Below are 21805 nucleotides of genomic sequence, written 5' to 3' on the forward strand. Positions count from 1 at the left end.
CTGTATGCCCCCTAATGCCTGGTCTGACCTAAAGTCTTAAGTCAAATGTAATTCCAGTGAGCCCTCTGATTTATATTTTCCTCCTTTCCATCCACCACCTTGCTCTGGTCTCTGGTTCTGGTCTGCACTGTTCCTTGGGACTTTTACATATCCCTGAGCACCATTTCTTTTCTTTTTCTAATTTACTTTTCAAAATGGGAATGAATCATCCCTTAATTTTATTCTAACTCATAGCTTATTCCTCCTTCTCCCGGAGGCCCCAGAGTGAGAGTGTGGGAGGTCATCTCTTATGGGACATGGTTTGCTGTGGTGACCATGAAGGACGTATCATTTTCAATTTGCTTATAGAACGAGGAACTACCATTCTGATTTTAGAAACAAAAAGTACTGTCCTTCTTGACTTTGAATACACAGGAAAATTAGAGGTCAAAAAGAGCTTATAACAACATAGAGCAGCCCACTCTATTTAGATCAATTCAGTGATTTATCCAACTGAAAAAGCATAGCAGTTTCATATGTAAAAACAAGTCTGACTTTGGGGAAGCTTCTCTAACTGCTGAAGGTGAACTTTATTAGAGCAGACTCCTAAGTAAATCATTTACAGTATGTTAGTAGATGTTACAGTAGTTGGTATTAGTCTTCTGGTTTCATATCAGAACATATTAATCACATTGCAAATGTTAATTTGTGTAAATACATAATTCTTGAATTGGATATATGTGTGATAGCTCAAGAGGGGTTTGATTTATATTTTGTTTCAATAGAGGCAGATTAAAATTGTTAACATTTTTCCCCAATACAAAATTGTAGGTGTTAAGGCCTTTATTGCAGGTCTGTTTTGTTTTGGTTTTTTTTTTTTTTGCATTATATTTGCTTCTGAGATAATAATATAGCTATTATATAATCTATTTCTGAGATTATAATGCACTGTAATGTTTATCAAGCTACTGCTCAACTTGATATAAGGAAGTCAATTTTGTTTTAATTTTGATGCATGGTTTAAGCCAGATCAGCCTTTAAGAAACCTAGAAAAAAGTCTAATAGATTTTATGCGTAAACATCCCCTGCTGGGAGATCATTAAAAATGAACGAGCAAATCAGGAGGGGATGGGATGAGTAGAGTGGTCTAGAAAAAGAGGACAATGCTCTTTGATGCACTGACTCAAAATTCTCTTCCAGTGAGTGAATGCTCTAGAGCCAATTTGCGTGTTCTATGGTGTTCGCCAATGGGAGGTCTCTGAACCCACCTCATTCCAGATTCACAGCTGTTGTGAGTGGGTGGAGGGGCATAGAAGTGGTGAGCTGATTGAGGCCGGAGTCTTTAAATCTATCAAACATTTATCACAAGGAAAATAACCAGTAAAGTCCATATTTATTTGTGGCCAAGATATTCCTTTGGTTCATTTTTGGTAAGAGCTGAGACAAATCAATGGGGAACCAGTAGGTTATTGTAAAAGTAACGGTGAGAAAATTGGCTATTTGGGGGAAATTTTTAAAATTTATAGCTTCAATTTATGGGAAATCATATTTTAGATTAAATAAGAAAAGATAGATATATATCAAAATGTTAATTCTAGTTATATTTACAAGATAGAATTTAGGGTGATTTTATTTATGTTTTTGATCATTAGTATTAAAACTGTGTCTGTTATTTCAAAAGGAGAACTTTCAGCATAAAAAAATTATACTCATTACTCTAATTAATAATTCTACTGTATAGCCATTATTAAAAAATCAGATATGTAGGCAAAAATCATCATAGACTAGTTAAATATATAAAAACTTTAGGTTAAATGATGGTATATAAACATCATAGGATATTATGCATTCATTTTTAAGGGATACTTACTGATGTGAGAAAATACAATATAATGTCAAAAAAGCCAGATACATAATACCATATGCCATATGATCTCACTTTTATACAAATATATCAAAATATTCTCACTGGTTATCCCCAGGTTCTAATATGAGGAGTTATTTTTGTTTTATAGTTTTGTTTTTACTTTTATCTATGTATCTCAAATATTCACAAATCACATGCATTACATGAATAGTTAGGGAAAAAAAGATCTGTGTATAAAGAATAGTTATGTTCAATCTAATAATTAGTTGCAGTGGCTTCATTTTGAAACTTCACAAGGATTCATCCTCTGAAGGATATTTTAAGAGTTTCCGTAAAAGAGTGCATCACACATAAGTGATGAGTAAATATGCACAAAATGAATTTACACTGCTGACCCCGATGCAGCCAAAAACACATTAATGGAATTTGAGGGAGGCTGTGTACCAAAGCTGGTTCCATGCCTTCTCTTTTAGATACATGTCAAAGAGTTCTATATTTTAAAGACAAGAAAGGCAGAAATTATTACTATTAAATGTTAGCCAGAAATATCTCTATACCAGGTATTTTATCTCTATTAACAGGTATTTTCATGGGGGTATCTGGTAAAATCATCATAAAAGTGATGAAATCACTGGCTGAGTTTTAGCATCAGTATTTATACAGGATGGTGTAAGGTAAATACTCTGTTCATTTTTTAATCGGGATAGTCCTAAGGGAGGATGCCATTTCTGCTGATGTTTCAAATAATGTTATTAGAAAATACCAGCAGCAAAGAATGCACTGAATAATATTTTCAAAAACAAGGAACTCCTTAATGCATTCCAGGAAGTTGATACTAGGTCACAAAATAAAAGGAGAATGAAATGAGTATAAAAAACATTTGGACTATTGCTTTTCTGATATTGAATCTCATTCCTTTCTCAGTAATACTTGGCATTTGTGGAATGCTTGACTGTGTGCAAAATGTGCGATTGTATTATTTCGGGAGATAGGAGGGAAGATTTTATGTGCCACATTTTGTGATTCAGGAAACAGAACCTGAATTTGAATTTGAGTGGCCTTGGAATTTTAGTGACTTGCCCAAAACTGTCACAACAGTGTCTTTCTTCTGGACCACGATGAAGGGTTCTTACTGCTGCCGGGCACTGCCTCTTTTAGATCCCAGGGTGCCTCAGATGTCCTTGCCTGCATGACTGCCCTTGTAGGGTGTGGGGATGTCGCTCATTCAGGTCACATGGGCTCTGAATGTTCCGTCTCTGAAAGGCCTGAGCAGGTCACAGCGAGTAGAAGCTCTGAACGGTTTCATGGGCACAGTCCCAGGCACAGACAGTACTCAATAAATCCACATCTCAGTCTCCTGCCGTTCTGCAACAATTAGAGAGCACTGGCACCTGCGTGGGACACGCAGTCTTGCTTCCAATCAGCTGGAACCTCATCTCATAAGATTTCAGAGGCTGCCCTGTTCTCAGTTTTTATTGCTTTTTGGAAAGGATTGCTGATCTGCTTTTGCGTAAGATGGCAAAATAAGAATCTAGTCCATGACTGTAAACCTTGAAGCACTGCTACTAATCGCTGACAAGGGCTTGATCTGGGGTATACACTAGAAGACAGTAAAAACACCGCCCAGTAACTCTACTTGTTGCTTTCTGAATTCATTACCAACATTTTTAAGCACTTTACTTTGAAGAGAAACTATGTTTTCAAGCCACTGAAATCTTAACTATAATACTTTCTGGCTCCGTTGCACTTACACATTTGCTTAATATAATGCCTGCAAGTTCATTGTTCAGTACATTTATCAATCTTATTCCTCCTCTCAACTCCGGTCAAAGTTTGCTTTTCCATATTTACCTTGTTATAGCATGCATAATTTTACTATTGTTCTCTGCACATGTATCTAAGCCCCTCACTTGGTTGCATATTCCATGAGGACAGAAGGGACCACATGAGTTTTATCTCCCTTTGTTCCCAGCGTGTAGCACTGTAACCATCACATAGTAAGATATGGAAAAGTATTTGCTGCATTGTTGAATGAATGAAACATTCAATATTTTGTCCCCAAAATAACGTTTTATTCTTCTGTCAAAGGATTAAAGAACTACTAATTCTCTATTGACTTTTTAGTTTTGGTATCTAATAAAATACCAAGTGTGGTGTTAAGAGCTGGAACCACAAAGATGGATGAGACGTGACAACTGTCTTCAAGGAGTTTGGGAAGCAACATGGAAGCAACATGGAAATAGGTTAAACTATTTTTAGATTGCAGAGTCCAGTAATATTTCAGTAAACAAAAGTAATTAATTGATGCTTTTTTCAAGTCTCATGAGGCATTCATCGTTGATAGCCAAAGCATTTTAAAACTCAAATTTATCTCACATATTACTTAAGTACTTAAATGGTAAATACAGTGGCATCTGACAGTCATTTTTAATTATCTGGGAAGTTTTTGGTTGGAAAGGGCAGTGACCAGGCATGATGTCTCATGCCTGTAAACCCAGCACTTTGAGAGGCTGAGGCCAGCCTATCACACTTGAGCCCAGGAGTTCAAGACTAGCCTGGGAAAAATAGAGAAACCTATAGTCTACAAAAAATACAAAAATTAGCCAGGTGTGGTGGCAAGCATCTGTAGTTCCAGCTACCTGGAAGGCTGAGGAGGGAGGATTGCTTGAGCCTGGGAGGTCGAGGCTGCAGCGAGCCCAGATTGCACCACTGCACTCTAGCCTGGGCCTCAGAGTGAGGCCCTGTCTCAAAATAATAATAATGATAATTTTTTTGAAAAGGAAAAGGCTCTACCAAATATCCTTATAACCAGAAATCCCAATTATAGGCCGACTTTCTCCACTAACTTGATGAACATCATTGGATCAGTCTCTCACCTATAAGTCAAGAATGACACCCAGCACTTTGGAAGGCTGAGGTGGGTGGGTCACCTGAGGTTGGGAGTTCGACACTAGCCTGGCCAACATAGTGAAACCCCGTCTCTACTAAAAATACAAAAAAAAAGTAGCTGGGTGTGGTGATGTGTGCCTGTAATCCCAGCTACTCGGGAGGCTGAGGCATGAGGACTGCTTGTACCTGGAAGGCAGAAGTTGCAGTGAGCCGAGATGGTACCACTGCACTCTAGCCTGGGTGACAGAGTGACTCTGCTTAAAAAAAAAAAAAAAAAGAAAGACATTACTTCATCATCTAAATCAGACATTTGGTAAGAAAGCATCTGCATACATAATCATTTAAAATATGAGTTTAATAAACTCTGATTGTATGGAACTTTAAATATAGTATACACAAACTTCTTTCTTTTTTCTTTCTTGTTTTTTTGTTTTTGAGACAGGCTGTCACTCTGTTGCCCAAGCTGGAGCCTCCACTCTGCGGGGCTCAAGCGATCCTCCTATCTCAGCCTCCTGAGTAGCTGGGACTACAGGCACGTGCCACCATGCCTGGCTAATTTTTAAATTTTTGGTAGAGAGAGGTCTTATTATATTACCCAGGCTGATCTTGAACTCCTGGGCCTGGGTAACAGAGTGAACTTTTTGCTCCGGCCTCCCAAAGTGCTGAGATTCCGGGTGTGAGTCAGCATGCCCAGCCTGATGTTTTTTCCCTTCTTCACAATTTTATGAATAGAAGATTTGTTCTTACTGTATATCTCAGCAACCTCAGCATACAATTTTTTTCTTTTCCTTATTAAGAACTTCCACTTTCTCAAGTAAAGGATGCACTTTACGGCTTTTCTTTGGCATATCCCAGTGGTCAACGTTACAAGTCTTGTGTTTGGCACCATCGTTGAGTAAAATACGAGCCATTTGAACACAAGCATTGTGATACTGTGATAGTCACCGTGATAACCCAGAGGGTACTCAGTGACTTGCGGGCCGGGAGCATAGACAGTGTGGATCTGCTGGAAAAAGGGATGATTCACCTCCCGGTGGGACACGGCAGGATGGTGCGAGATTTCATCATGCTACTCAGAACGGCGCACAATTTAAAACTTGTGAATCGTTTATTTCTGAAATTTTCTACTGAATATTTTGGAACCCATTGACTACAGATAACTAAAACCTCAAATAGCAAAATAGCAGATAAGGGAAGACTACTGTATTTCTAAATACATAATTGGAAATGACCAAAATGTTCAATAAGAGGGCATTACTTAAATAACTTATGGTACCAATCTACAATAAAGTTCTCTATAGACATTTAAAAATTGTATTTAGAAAAATAGGCCGGGCGCGGTGGCTCAAGCCTGTCATCCCAGCACTTTGGGAGGCCGAGGCGGGCAGATCACGAGTTCAGGAGATCGAGACCATCCTGGCTAACATGGTGAAATCCTGTCTCTACTAAAAATACAAAAAAAAATTAGCCGGGCGTGGTGGCGGGCGCCTGTAGTCCCAGCTACTCAGGAGGCTGAGGCAGGAGAATGGCGTGAACCCGGGAGGTGGAGCTTGCAGTGAGCTGAGATTGTGCCACTGCACTCCAGCCTGGGCGACAGAGCAAGACTCTGTCTCAAAAAATAAAATAAAATAAAATTTTCACCAGTCTGTTGTTAGGAGGAAAAAGCAGAGCGAGTAAAAAAAGTATCTGGAAGGAAATAAATCAGCATGTTAGCAGTAATCCTCTTTGGGTAATATGATTATAAATAGTTTTAATTTTTATGTTTCTTTTCATACTTGCAGACATTTTCCAAATTTTGTACAACACATTTAACTGCTTTTAAAAAGCCAGCATGCAAATTCTTTAGCTTTCCCAATATCAGCATAAACAAACAGCATAAAATTATCCCATCATCCTGGTTCAACAAAGAAAATAAATATCTGGTCTTGTTGCCTTGGGTCTCTCCAGACAAACTTCGTCATTTGATACAGAGAAAGAAGATTGCAGATTTTTCAACTTCCCACTTGTGGAACTTTTTTCCTTGAGAAGTTCATGTAACAACAAAAATATCCCGGTGGGAAAAAAAAAAAAAATCCAAGGACCTGACTGTTTTGTCTACGTAACGACAAATCTCTCAAAGTTTCTAAATACACTTGAACTCATTTTTAAACACGGGGATCACTTCTCTAAGAAACCAGTTTGGAGAGACAATCTAATTAACAAACACGGATCTTAAAGATTGAAAATGGAAAACTCTTAACTTACCCTAAAACTACTACTAGAAAAATAAAAGATTTTTATATGGCTGTGTTTCAAATAGCTCTGAAGGTTACAAGTTTTAAAGTCATGATCTCACTGCAATAATTAATACCAAAATGCTGAGAAGATAAAATATTCTTTAAATACACATGTGTGTGCAAATGTATATGTACACACTCCTATCACACATATACAATACCAACCATGGTATGTGGCAGTATTTATTTTTATACCCTAGAAAAATTCAAGAAACATTTTTGATAGTCTGATATTGTGTGTACTAAGCACTAGAAGTGGGGTGGATTTTTAACCTTTCATATGTACATAAATGATGATCAAATTAATGGCACCAAATCAATTAACCGGGACAGACTGAGCAATTGCCATGTTGATGTAGACTAGTTCTCTTCCGCTCCTCTTCTTCTGAGGAGCTCCTCACTACTCCTAGGTCCTGAACTGGGCTTCATCTTTCTCTGCGCTAAAGTCCTCTCTGGCCTGGTCCTGTGTCAGCTGGGATAAGGGCTCTTGGGCCCAGCTTGGCATTCTTCCTCCGGGCTGCACAGCCACATTTGGCAAATTCACACCCATCCCAATGAGATTGTGTCCATCTCCCTGTGTCCCATCCCCCACCTCACCTGTAGCAAAATACTCAGCATATTCCTTCAGGGCCAGGAGTTCCCTTTGTGGTCAGTAAATACACTCAGCTTTTAACATTTCATGTTATTTCTTTTTTTCAAAAGCTCTGTTGGTCTTGGTTTATTTTATTTTATTTTATATTTTATTTTATTTTTTGAGACAGAGTCTCGCTCTGTCGCCCAGGCTGGAGTGCAGTGGTGCAATCTTGGCTCACTGCAACTTCCGCCTCCCAGGTTCAAGCGATTCTCCTGCCTCAGCCTCCTGAGTAGCTGGGGTTACAGGCGCTTGTCACCACACCTGGCTAATTTTGTATTTTTAGTAGAGGGGGGTGTCACCATTTTGGCCCAGCTAGTTTCGAACTCCCGACCTCAGGTGATCCACCCACCTTGGCCTCCCAAAGTGCTGGGATTACAGGGGTGAGCCACTGTGCCTGGCCTGGTTCTATTCTTTGACAACACAGGAGTGGTAAAATTGGAAGTGTCTGGCCTCTCTCCACCTCTGGGAGGCTCTGTCCTGGACCACATCCCTCAGTGCTTCACAAGGTTGTCACCATGTCCAGCCTCAGTCTGCTTCCCTGACCACCTCTACCTAATGTTAAAAAGTCTCCTTCTCCATCACCACATCCCATCCTCTCCTGCAGCACCACAATCTGATGTTACACATTTGTCTGTTCACTGGGCTGCTGCCTTCTAACTCCATCATGGCTGGGGATTCAGACTGTTTTGTTTACCAATGAGTCCCAGCACCTAGCCCAGCGCCTATGTCTTCTATCCTAGGGTCTGGCATTGAATAGTAATGATAAGAACATAATAGTCGCTAGGCCAGGTGCGGGGGCTCACACCTGTAATCCCAACACTTTGGGAGGCCAAGGCAGGCAGATCACTTTGGGTCAGGAGTTCAAGACCAGCCTGGCCAACATGATGAGACCCCCTTCTCTTCTAAAAATACAAAAATTAGCCAGGTGTAGTGGCAGGTGCCTGTAATCCCAGCTACTCGGGAGGCTGAGGCAGGAGGATCGCTTGAACCTGGGAGGCGGAGGTTGCAGTGAGCCGAGATTGTGCCACTGCACTCCAACCTGGGTGACAGAGCAAGACTCCATCTCGAAATAATAATAATAATCGCTAGACTAAAAACGCTGCATATGCATTCTGTATCAGGCGCTATATGGAGCACTTTTGTCTGCTGTAAATACGTTGTCATCATTTTCAGATAAGAAAAACAGAGACCTTTTTGGAATTTACTTGGCCAATGTAATACTAAACCTCTTACCCTGTCTGGATGCTAAAGATAATTTGATTTCTAGTTTAAAATGAAAGGCAAGGTGTGGTGTGTTGGTTTTCAATATATTTCCCTTGCCCCATTCCTTTTTCCAATTGTTTTCTGTTTTGTGATGTGTTTTCAATTTTTCCTGTACATAGCTTACAAAATTACAATGCTCATCAAATTACAATGCTAATTTGTATAGCTTTAAACACTGCAGCCAAGGCCAACTATCTTAATTTTCTGGAGAAAAAGATGCACAGATATTTAGGCACAACTCAGCCTGATTTTTTGCCTTCAATTAAAGTGTTTCATTTTGACAAGTATTTATTTCTTATGGGAAATAACCAGATAAAGTCTATTCTCTCCACAGAATGACAGTATCACCTCCTCTCCTCTGGATGCCACTTACATAGACCCATGCTGTCCAGGACAGTGGCTACATATGGCTATAGATGCTTGAAAATGTGGCTCATTTGAATTGAGATGTTCTGTAAGTAAGTACAAAGTACACACCAGACCTTGAAGACTTAATAGGAAAAAAAAGTTTGTAAAATATCTCATTAATGTTTACAATAGAGATTACATATTAAAATGATAATATGACAGATGTATTGGTATAAATAAAACATATTAAAATTAGTTTCACCCATCTCTATTTTTTAATGTGGCTACTAGAAAATATTAAATGTAAAATGACATATGAAGCTTGTAGTCATGGCTCACATTATATATCTATTGTATAGCATGGACACAGATATTTACCTGAAGTTTTGTAGATGTGTGGAAAACCGTTGCACTAATATAATTTAATTTAGTCTCGGTTAGGAAACGGACCTGAAACCGGAGGCCCTAATTAGCATTTACATGAGGAACACCTGGAAGAATGGAAAGGCTGACATGGCTACTTTGAGAAAACCAGAGCCAGGGACTACAGTTTGGGAGATCAAGGTGGAACCTGGAGTAAGGTGCTTTCTTACTAGATTTGTGCTTAAATCGTCACCATAAAGTGAAGCTTCTGTCTAATCTTTTTTGCTAAGAAGAGCAAAGAGTTTTCTGTTGTATTGAAAGGTTTTTATTAATAGTTCCTAATTCCCACTGATGTCTAACACTGAGAATTTTTATTATAGAAATGATATTAAAACTAACATTTTAAACTGTGATTGTCACAGGTTAAGTTTACCCACTGAGCTTCCTTTATTTCATTTAGTAGCTTTGCTTGAACTCATTTTTTTTTTCAGTTAAAGAGCTTTAAGAGCTTCTTTATGTTTGTAATAAATCTTGAGACAACGGGCAGAATGTTACGGACTGAAAGTTTCTGTCCCTCTAAATTCCTAGGTTGAAGCTGAAGCCTAGGGTAATGGTCTTTGGAAGTGAGGCCTCTGAAGGTAATCAGGTTTAGATGAAGTCACGAGGGTGAGGTCGTCATGATGGGATTTGTGCCCTTATCAGAAGAAACCAGGCCAGGTGCCGTGCCTCACGCCTGTAATCCCAGCTCTTTGGGAGGCAGAGGCGGGTGGATTACTTGAGGTCAGGAGTTTAAGACCAGCCTGGCCAACATGGTGAAACCCCATCTCTACTAAAAATACAAAACTTAGCTGGGTGTGGTGGCCTGTGCCTGAAGTCCCAGCTACCGGAAAGGCTGAGGCAGGAGAATTGCTTGAACCCAGGAGGCAGAGGTTGCAGTGAGCCAAGATAGTGCCACTGCACTTTAGCCTGGGCAACAAAGCAAGACTCCATCAAAGAAGAGGAAGAAGAAAGAAGGAAGAAGAAGAAAGAAGAAAGAAAGAACGAAAGGAAAGAAAGAAAGGAAAGAAAGGAAAGAAAGAAAGAAAGAAAGAAAGAAAGAAAGAAAGAAAGAAAGGAAAAGAAAGGAAAAGAAAAGAAAAGAAAAGAAAAGAAAAGAAAAGAAAAGAAAGGAAAGAAACAAACCAGAGCAGTAGCTCGCTCTCTTTCTCCCTACCCACGCACCCCAACTACCATGTGAGGATATAAGGAGAAGTCAGCAGTCCGCAAGCCAGGAAAAGGGCCCTTACCAGCACCCAGACATTTTGTTACCGTAGGTAGCTAGTCAGGCATGAGCAGGGCAGGAGAGGGCCCCTGCCTCATCAGGAATTTCAGGCAACTATCATATGATGATCAGGCGGTTGTTGAACATGCTTTGTAAAATAATAATTGGTTGCAGCCAGTGCCAGGGAAAGGCAGTCTCCCAAGAAATGAAAACACCTGAAGGTGGTGAGCAACATCTTCCCGATAAGATCTCAGGAATTGGGAAAGTGGGCTCAAGCATGCACATTAAGAGGCAAAATGGCGGAGTTTAACTGGCATACGACCTTCCAGGCACATTGCACCGGTAAAGGAAGAACGCCTCAAGTGAACAGGCATACAACGCCAGTGAACACGCATACAACGCCAGTGAACACACTGTGCATGCTCCCCTCCGAAGCGCTGGCAGGTCACTGCGCATGCGGACAGCCCATCCCAAGGGAAGAATCATGAGTGAAGGGACCCTAGCTAGACCCCAGAAGTATGCCAATGTATAAAACCCTAAGTTAAAGGTGAAACGAGGCACTTGCCTTTCAAGTTGCCCGCTTGGCCCTCTTCCAAGTGTACTTTGCTTCCTTTCATTCCTGCTTTAAAGCTTTCTAATAAACTTTCACACCTGCTCTAAAACTTGCTCTGGTTTGTGGCGGGCTCCCAAGTGCCTAGGCCATGCCTTACGACTGCTGCCCTTACCGTTTGTCATATGATGACACTTGACTACATACGGCTTTAGAAATAAAATAACCCTCATAACTACCAAAAAAAAAAAAAAAAAAAAGAAAGAAAGAAACTTGCCCTGGTTTCTCCTTTTGCCCACCAGTAACAATTTGGGACCCTGATCTTGGACTTTCAGCCTCCAGAACTGTGAGAAATAAGTGCCTGTTTAAGCCACTCAGTCTATGGTATTTTGTGACGGCAGCCCAAGCTGACTAAGACAGACGCCAACAGCTTCATTCAGAAAACTACGCACATGCGAATTTTGCTCCGTCATACACATCAGTTATTTAAGATCTCAACTTTCCTGTTTAGAGGTGTCAGTAAACGTATGGCCATAGTGTACATGCCTTAGGTGGACTCTCACAGGCGCCCACTCCTGTGTTAGCTTCATTTATACCCTGAGCATGGCATAGGAATTTACGTACGCTATCTCAAAATGTGTGAATCTACATACATCAAGTTCAGAACAGGCAGAACCAAAATATAGCACTTGGAATAAGTATTTAGATGATAAAGGCATTTTAAAAAGCAAGGAAATGATTATTAGAAGTCAGATTCTAGTTTCAGGGAAAAGAAAGGGGACTGTGGCTGAGACAGATGCAAGGGTGACTTCTGGGTGGTAGCAGTGTGCTGTTCCTTGAGCCGAATGGTCTTTATGTGGGTATTCAGCTAATAAGCCATTAAATGCTACATTTGTTAATTCACTGTTCCGTATTTGTTCCATATTTAATAATAGTATACGTTTTGAGAAGAGTCATTTTGACTAGATTTTATCCCACAGCAATACAAGGATGGTTAACTATTTTTAAAATAAATCAATTTGCTACCTTGACTGACTAAGGAGTATATGATTTTTCTTAAAATAGATACAGATGAAATAAACGATAACATTAACATCCAGTCATTAAGTAGAACGATGGCAGTAATATTAGGGAGTGAAACTCCCTAAACTGATGAGAATTATTAAAACTCTATAGAAAATTTCTTAATAAAATATTAAAAATATTTCCTTTAACTTCAGTAATGAGACAAAAATATATACTATTACTGCTTTTATTTAGCATTGCCCTGAAGTGCTGGTGATATGGCTTGGCTGTGTCCCCACCCAAATCTCATCTTGAATTGTAGCTCCCATAATTCCCATGTGTTGTGGGAGGGACTCAGTGGGAGATAGTTGAATCATGGGGGCGGTTTCTTGTGGTAGTGAATAAGGCCCATGAGATCTGATGTTTTTATAAGGGGTTTCCCCTTTCACTTGGCTCTCTTTCCCTCTTGCCTGCCACCATGTAAGATGTCCCTTGCTCTTTTGGCACGGTTATGAGACCTCCCCAGCCACGTGGAACTGTGAGTCCATTAAATCTCTTTTTCTTCATAAATTACCGAGTCTCGGGTATGTTATTATCAGCAGCATGAAAACAGACTAATACAGCTGGTCAGCACAGTAATACAAGGGAAAAAAGGCAGAAAGGTTAGAAAGGAAGAAAAACTAATTATTCACTGACAATGTGATTAGTTACATAAAAAAACTAAGAGTATCTACAAACTGTTAGAAATAATAAGAAAATTCAATAAGATTGCTTGATCCAACATCAAAAATTAAAAAAATCAGTAGCATTTCTGTGCACCATCCATGTGTTTATACTTCAGCAACAAGCAGTTAACCTACCTATATGTTCAGTGCAATACCAATTAACATCCCACAGGAATCTTTGATGGATCTTTGATGTGCAGATGCTAAAACTCAGCCAGAAGAACAAAGAGGAAAGAATATCTGTCATAAATTTAAAGAATAATAATAACAGGGATAGCAGTTCTATCTTCTACTTGTCCTACCAGATATAGATTTAATGTAAACATAGTAATCAAAAACAGTGTGGTATTGGTGAGGGGCCAAAAAAAATTAGACCAATGGAATAGAGAGTTTACAGATGGACCCACATATAAATGGTATACATGTTTGCAGCTGTAACACTGCAAAACTTTGAAGGAAAGAATATACTATTTGATTTAAAATGCTGGGACAATTTGTCATCTACATGGAAAAAGATAAAAGTAGATCTCATAAGCAGAAAATAATTCCAGGATTAAGAGATCTAACTGGAAAAGAGTTAAACTATGAAACTTTTTTAAATGCAGGAGAACATTCCTATAATCCCAGGAAAAGAAAAAAATTTTTTGACAAGGTACAAAAGACAAAATGCCAAAAAGAAAATCAGTTTGAGATTATAGTGAAAACAGTATTATACATGAAAGCACTAACTCAAAGATAAACCAAAGATTGGAATAAAATATTTGCTATACACTTTAATGACAAAAATTTTGTATCCAAATATATAAATAACTTCTAACTAATTAGCAACAAAAAGGCAAAGTTCACAATAGATAAACAGGCAGAAAGTTGTACTATGCAGTTCACACTGAGGGAAATATAAATGGCCAAGTAAAATACGAAAAACTTTACAAACTCACTAGTCAAAACAAGATCTCATTTCACACTATTAACATCTAAGCACACCAAGCTTTGCTGAACATACAGGGAAACAAGCTTTGCTGAAGATATAGGGAAACAGGCACTCTGGTACATTGTTGGCACAACCCTTTTGCAGATGAATTTGTCAATTCCTAATATATTTAAATTTGTTTTCTCTATGAACTTAGGAATTCAAATTCTAGTTGTCACAATGGTGCATATATCAAAATATGCCTTGCAACTTTATAAAATGAAAATATAAAGACAAGCTTACTATGTTTAGGAAGATGGAAAAATAAACCATACTTTATATAGCTGGATACTAAATACTACAAATACATTGTATCTATATGTACCAACATGGATAAAATTCAAAAACATAATATGAAGTGATAAAAAATAAGCTCCAATAGATATGTATAATGTGAAACTATTTATTACATCTGAAACACCACAAAACAGTAATATTTATTTTTTACAGAGAACACACACACACACACACAATGCAAAACTATGCAGGTAAATTACATACATAAACTTTTTGGGATAAAAGAGGGAGTAAATCATGTGTGTATGACTTTCTGTATTCAGATTTTTTTTTTTCTTAAAGGTAGAAATCTGAGAACAAACAAGTCAAAGTATATTAATGATTGCTTAATCTCAGGAATAGATAAATTGGTGTCTGTTCCATTACTTTTTGTTTTCTAATTTAACTGAAAGTGCTTAAATTTGAAAATGAAGTCTGGTGAGAAAGCATTCTCCCCAAATGCAGGTGTTTTTCAACTTTTGATACTTGCTTCTCATATTGCTGCCCTTTCTGGAATGCTAAGGCAAGAAGAAGGATAAACCATGATGTCTTAATGTGTGAACATCACCTTATCCAGAAATCAAAGACGGGGCTTTCTATACCTCCACTCCCAGGTCTGTTGCCTGAGACAACAACAAGGTGACTCCCTGTCTCAAGTGGGTGAGCTGGGTCCTGACAGTTATAAAACCTGGGGATGCGCTGGGCAGCCAGCCTGGAACTGGATGCCTGTGCAAAGCAGCAGAGGTATTTCATTCTGGGCACATCAGTACAAATTGTGTGGGTGGACAGTTCCACCCCGTCTAAACAAACTTAGCATGTAGAGTCAACACCACTGCTATTTCCCTGTTTTGAGAAACGCTAAAGTAAAACTGAAGAAATTTAGAGTGAAACACATCCTTAACTAGAGTAGAACAAAAATAATAAAATATAATGGCTCCAAAGTTACATTTAACTCTCACTTATACATTGTTTGGCCCATGCTATGTTTTTGTGAAGTTTTGGCTTATTGCTAATATTTAGAATTTGGGAAGTTTCTAATAAACACTGGATTCCCAACTTCCCTCTTGAAGTGATTCTGGCACAATTGGGCTTGACTTCTAGCATGCTAACTAGGCTCTGAAGATTGTCTCTTACCCCATTGCCTTGCTCCTTACTTCACCTGCTGGCCCCATTGGGGTTTCAACTCTCTCATTTTACAGATGAGAAAACTGAGGCTCAGAGTGGTCAACAGCCTTGCCCAACAGCAGAGTTTCTCTGTGAAGGGAGCCATGTTGGTGCACATTGCCCGATTATCGGTGGATGCTGTGATTCCTTTTTCTACAAGATGAAGGCACATTTCATTATTTTACTGGCATATTCTCTCTAACCCAGCAGGTACACTGGAAATGATAATCCTGAAAACTTTTTAATGAAAGACTTACTTCAAGTGATGAGAAAAACAACACAAATGGATTAATTTCAGCAAGAAGTCACCAAGATGTGGCCGAACTCAAAGCAGTAAAGTTTACATGTAAAAATAATAAAGGAATATAACAACAGAATTGAAAAATGGTATAATTAGAGTTTGCATGGTCCCCAAGCATTACTTTTTCAGACTGATCCTTACACAAGTACAATTCTTCCACCCCTTCCTGATCTCATTCCTCTTCTTCTAAATTCAGAAACACGTGCAAACCCTGCTCTGGGTCTCTTCTCCAGGCTTCCCCACAACATACATTTCCTTTAGGATTTTGCTTTTTTGGATTTATTTGTCCTGGTTCAAGCTGGTAGATAATCCCCACTGACTTGCATGAGTTTTATCTATCGTGTCCAGCAGCATTTAAATACCTGGACTGGGAATTCCTAATCTATGCAAAGTGCATTTTTGTTAGAACCAGCTACATAAAGAGATGACATGGATCACAAATGTCCTTTAGAATGTGAAATAGTGAATAACCTAAATGTAAAATGATAGGGAAATGGTTCAATTAACTTTGGCATATTGTGAAGAACTATGCAACAAAGCAAAAAGAAAAACAGAAAGATCTTAAATACTGACATGGACTGTTCTACAGGTTGCAAAGGAATACAGCACGGTATCATTTATGTTAAAAAGCCAACAAAACATACATAGTTTGTGGGTTCATATATGTGTGTGTAAATGCATGGAACGTGTTTGGAAAACAACATGAAAGTGGTGAAAGTCGATACCTCTTGAAAGACAGGGAAATGGGGAGGGGCATGGGGGTGTCGGAGAGGGCTTTAGTTTCACCTGTACTGTCTGCAATGTCTTCATTTAATTTAAATAGGAAAAACTTGGATTATAGGTGACCATAGGTTCTAAAATTCTTTGCATGTAACATATATAAATATTTCTGTGACCGTTAATTTCCAATCATAATCTCAATAACATTTGTAAAAACATCTGCTCATCCTTGGAAATGAAATTTCCTATGCCACGTTATCACCCAAATCAACTTTTTAAAGTGTAAAAATAACACAAAGCATATGAAAAGTTAAAGTTTACTTTCACAAGGTAAAATCAAGTGCACACATGGATGGTGCACAGAAATGCTACTGATTTTTTAAATTTTTGATGTTGGATCAAGCAATCTTATTGAATTTTCTTACTATTTCTAACAGTTTGTAGATACTCTTAGTTTTTTTATGTAACTAATCACATTGTCAGTGAATAATTAGTTTTTCTTCCTTTCTAATCACGTAAAGTTTACTTTCACAAGGTAAAATCAACGATCTGCTCTAGGAGGCACAATTGTTTCGAGGACAATCAATTTCTCTTTAATGGCAAAGAATAAGGAATATGGGCCGGATTTAAATAAATCCGGTTTCACTCAAATTCCAAGTCAAAAATCAAAGTAACAGATTGCTTAATTGATTCTAACCTGAGTTCGATTTCTAAGGTGCTCTTAATTTTTCAGTGATAGCGTTTGCTTTTCCCAACAATAGCAAAGGAAAACTGGAGGGCAAGTTTTGCAAGGAAGAAATTGAGCCCCAGAGAGGTCAGGATTTAGTGCGAGGTCCCGGCTAGGAAGAGGCGGCTGGAACTCCCTGCAGGTGTCTCCTGCCAGCCCTCGGTGCGCTCGGCCAAGCTGCTTGATTTGATTCACCAGCGTGACACCGTGCATCTCCACATCCGGTGTTCTCACGTATCATCCCTGGCGATTACCTATGCGTCTATTTTTTAATTTACTGACCTCTGGAGGCCTGTCCCCGCCGTCTCTGACTCCTAGGCACTGGACAAACCCCCTCCTCGCCTCTTCCCCCAGCTCCACGCATTCCACCTGTTCCGGGGCATCCCCGCTCGCTTGCTCCCTTCCGCACGCTGCCTGTCCCGGGACCTGCGTGAAGCCCGCAGCCCCGCCACTAGTCGGGCAGCTGCTACACTACCGCGCCGCTGCGGGTGGGGCCAGCGTGTCCCCCGGACGCGGGGAGGGGGGATGGAAGTGCGGGGTGGGGGTCGCGCAGCCCCCACTCACCTTGCTGGCCGTGGGCGCCGCCGCCAGGAGCACCAGCAGGAGCTGCAGCAGGAGCACCTGCGATCTGGGCGCCGTCCGGGGGCTCATGGTGGGCGCGCGCTCAGAGCCCGGGCGAGTCCGGGGACTCGCAGGCTCTCAGGCCACCGCGTCTCCTGCGCAGCGCGACTCGGGGAGCCCGGCTGGAAAGCTCGCCTCGCCACTCGGCCGGGGCGGGTTTTGTAGGGCTCGGTCGCACGGTTCGTCCCTCCCCACCCAGGCTTTTTGGTTGTGGCTCCAAGGGAGGGAAGACGTGACTCAGGTCCCGCCCTCGTACCCCCCTCCCTCCCAACTTACCAGGCAGTGTCCCTTCCACCCGGGCATCGTGCCCAGGAGGCGAGAAAGGGCTGGGCGCCTGCGGGGCAGGTGGGCGCGGATCCAGGGTAAGGGGTTAAGGAGGTGATGCTCCCAAGGTCCGGGGGCCCAGGCGGGGAAGTGGGGTGCGGGTCCTAGGTGGGGAGTTTGGGGGTGTGCGGTGGGGCGGTGGCTGCGCAGGGTGGAGGGAGTGGCCAGCGGCCCTGCCCAGATTAAGCGGGAGGCGCGCCGGGCGTCTGCACTCAGGAGGCCCTGCTTGCTCCCCGCGCCCGCGGCGGTCCGCGTTCCCCGCCTCCAGCCCGCCTCCAACTTGCAGCCGCCGGGCTTGGCTGCGAGAGTGCCGCGAAGAGGCAGCGCGGCGCGGGTGGATTGGGGCTGGAGGTGCGCGTCCCGTGGGCGGGCAAGGCGGCAGCTCCCGGCGCTGCGGGCGTCCCCACAGGTAAGGCTCCCATAGTTGGGGCAACCGCTGTCCCGGGGCCCCTGCACCTGCCTGGGAGGGGCAGTGGAGGGAGTGTGACATTCAAGGAAGGGGTGGTGGCGGGCCCGGCTGGGGAGTTGTGGCCCGGGGGTCACCAGAGGAGAGCTCGTCTGGCTCCTGGGCTTGTCTGCCTGGGCTTTAAACTGGGTGCTGTGTGTTTTGATTAATTTGGAGGCTCGAGTTACCGGCCTGGCAGTCGGGGCACTCCAAAATGCCAAGAGAAAGAGGCAGCTGAGGAGAAAGAGAAAGCCCATCTTATTCTCCGCTGAGTTGAACTGCTTTTCAGGCCAAATCTTATCTGCGGAAATGCAGGGCAAAACAAGACCCAGCTCTGGTCAGGGTGCGCTCTTCCTGGGGGTGGCCTGGGATGCAAATGTGCCAGGGCACCGTTCTCCAGCAGGCTCTCGCCGTTTCCTGTGCTAGGGACCACACTGGCTCTGGTAAAGCAATTAGACTCCTTCTCTGAAGAATGCTGTGAAATGCATAAAATACAATTAAATCAGAATCAGTTTTATTGGAATGCAATTATGGAAGCCCTCAAGTCGTGATATAGTAACTAACATAGGTGCATCATCATTATTGCATTAAATAGCTAGATTTAACAGCAGGCCAATTAAGCAACTGTAATATCAAAGTAGTGATGACCGCAAATGGTATTTTGAGATAATAGCCCAAACTGAAATGTGACATGAAAATACCAGTGGGTGCAAACTATCAAGAACTGCCAATACTACTGTGGTCTGTTGCCTATGATCATAAGGGAGGACATGTTGAACTTCTGTGACATGTTACTAAAAATAAAGATGCAACTTATTTTCCTATGTAAGTTTCCTATACAGATCACCTGAATTCCATCCTCAGGTTAAGAATCTTTGCTTTGGAACAGTGTTGCTGATATTTGCTGCAGCTGGTTTCAGACAGCAAGTATGATCTATGCAGTTGGTCACTGATTGTAGGGAACCACTTTCTTGCAGTTAAACTTGGGGTCTATTGGTGTCTTAGACCTTTGTAGCCATGCAAGTAGGCAAAACCTTAACAGTGAATGAAGACACTCCTCCCGTTCCTTTTATTTTGACTATAGCGTGAATCTTACTGTCTTCTTTCTGTCTTTTATGCCAGTGATTCTCAACTGTGGTTGAGCATTAGAATCTTTGGGAGGATCAAAAAATGTTGATACCCAGACTATTCCAAGCCAATTTTAGCAGACTCTCTAGCTGTTTTAAAATTTCCTGTACATTGCCATGCACAATCAAGTTTGAGAGTTCCTGTTTTCACGCACATGTTGAATTAGGATATATTCTTAATAGAATAATAAAAAGCACATATATTAAACTCTTCATTACAACTTGGGAACACTGCGGAATGTATGACCATATCGCAGATGTTGCAGTGTGGTATGCAGTAGCTTCTTTCCACTGGTAGGGAAGGTTATTCTGGAAACTTCTGCCACTCTTGTGGAACGAAACAGCTGGTGTTCTGTTGATGAAGTGACAATGTCCAAGAGTTCTGAGAGTCACATGATTATCTTTCACAAACTGACAATATTTATTTTAAAAAGTACAAACAAAAATGTCTCAATGCTAATGTTAAATGCTTCTTCTCTTTGCCAAATTCCAGAAGATTCCTCAATTTGAATTTTAATTGCCTTTTCCTGAAACCAGGTCATTTTGTTGGAGGACTAGACTTGGTTTTATCAACTTTGGAACAGGAGGTAGCAGTCAACTGCAAGTCATTTCTGATGCAGATACAGAGCCGGAAAGAAACTTGTGATGTAAATACAGCAAGAAAGAGGCAATGCTGGAGAGCTTGACCTCTGGAGTAGACTCTGGAGTTCTGAGTCTTTTCCATACTTACTAGTGTGATCTAACCTCTCTGGGCTGGAGTCTTCCCTTCTATAAAATAGACATACTCACCGTACCTACCTCAAAGAGTTGTTGGAGTCTAATAAGCTAGCAAAAACCCTTTGTGCAGGATCTTCACACAATAGTCACATAGTGAAATTTGATTTTTTTTTTGTACAAAGGAAAATAGGTGGCCCTGATGAGAATGGTGGCATGTGGTAGAGATGCTCTTCTGAGCTCAGTACTAAAACAGCTGGAGGCAGAGGTTAATACACTTCCAAGGCCTCTAGAACCTTGCCTTGGCATCCCTGGGAGCTTGTTGGAAATGTAGAGTCTCAGGTCTCACTCTGGATCCACTGAATCAGATCCCACATTCACCAAGATCTACAGGCAATTCATATGCACCTGGTACTTGAAATACTGAGGAGCTGCTTCTCTAAAAGCCATATTAGCCACTCATTCCCCACCTGCTACCTTTAGAGCAATGTTTGACTGTCTCACCAGGTGGTGTTAATTAACTGGAAGTCTTGATTGTTAAACAGTTGTCTCTGGGTCAGGAGAGTTGATTTTTCAGTTGGTTCTTTAAATGTAAAACAGAGGAAAGGAGGATGGTTCTTTTTGTACATTCAAAGGACATAGAGGTCTCTATTTTTTACTTTGATGCCATGTAGGGGTTTTAAACAAAATGAGTGGTTATTGTCTTTGACAAGTCCTGTATAATTTGTAATCACAGTATCATGTCCGTTTTCTGTGCAATGTTTAAATAGTTGTGTCTGCTTCACTTCATTTCAATGTAAGCCCCATTAGGACAGGGGCCATTTTTGTATTCTTTACTGATGTTGATGAATGAGTGAGGCTGTTACTGTTTGCTGAATGAATTAATGAATGCACAAATGAAGTTGAATGGCTTGTCAAATTCACCCAGCATTCACACTTAGCCTGTTTTCTTCCTAAGTTCATGATCTACCTCTAGCCTTCATTGTAGAGGGACGTGCCTCTGCTTTTGATGAGATACAAGATACACCTCTTATGCTGCCCACAGCTGCTTCGTTAATCTTGTTTTACTTCATCTCCCCTCTTAGCCATCCTTTTTCTTTCAAGAACTTTCTCTTTTCAACACCTCTGAAACAATTAGGCTCTTCGGTGCTTTTAGAATCTGAGTGATTACCAACTCATGTCAATTCTTGCCATTGCATCTCTGAACTCCTTCTCTACTTCTCTAAGTTCATGGCTCCTGCCTTGCACTATCATCT

General features: G+C 40.9%; 2 protein-coding genes across 2 annotated transcripts in view; one reads left to right on the forward strand and one right to left on the reverse strand.

Moving 5' to 3' along the window:
- Positions 1-18131, reverse strand: part of COL4A3 (collagen, type IV, alpha 3 (Goodpasture antigen)) — a 161494-nt gene extending 143363 nt beyond the window's left edge. The window contains exon 1 of the mRNA XM_011984974.1: positions 17883-18131. Coding sequence (XP_011840364.1) covers positions 17883-17969 — 87 coding nt within the window. The 5' untranslated portion in view covers positions 17970-18131. The remainder of the gene's footprint in view (positions 1-17882) is intronic.
- Positions 18132-18136: 5 nt separating this feature from the next.
- Positions 18137-21805, forward strand: part of COL4A4 (collagen, type IV, alpha 4) — a 156307-nt gene continuing 152638 nt past the window's right edge. The window contains exon 1 of the mRNA XM_011984975.1: positions 18137-18672. The gene's annotated coding sequence lies outside the window, so the exon portion shown is untranslated. The remainder of the gene's footprint in view (positions 18673-21805) is intronic.

This window comes from Mandrillus leucophaeus, unplaced genomic scaffold (assembly GCF_000951045.1).
Source record: "Mandrillus leucophaeus isolate KB7577 unplaced genomic scaffold, Mleu.le_1.0 Scaffold277, whole genome shotgun sequence".
In the NCBI taxonomy this organism is placed as follows: domain Eukaryota; kingdom Metazoa; phylum Chordata; class Mammalia; order Primates; family Cercopithecidae; genus Mandrillus; species Mandrillus leucophaeus.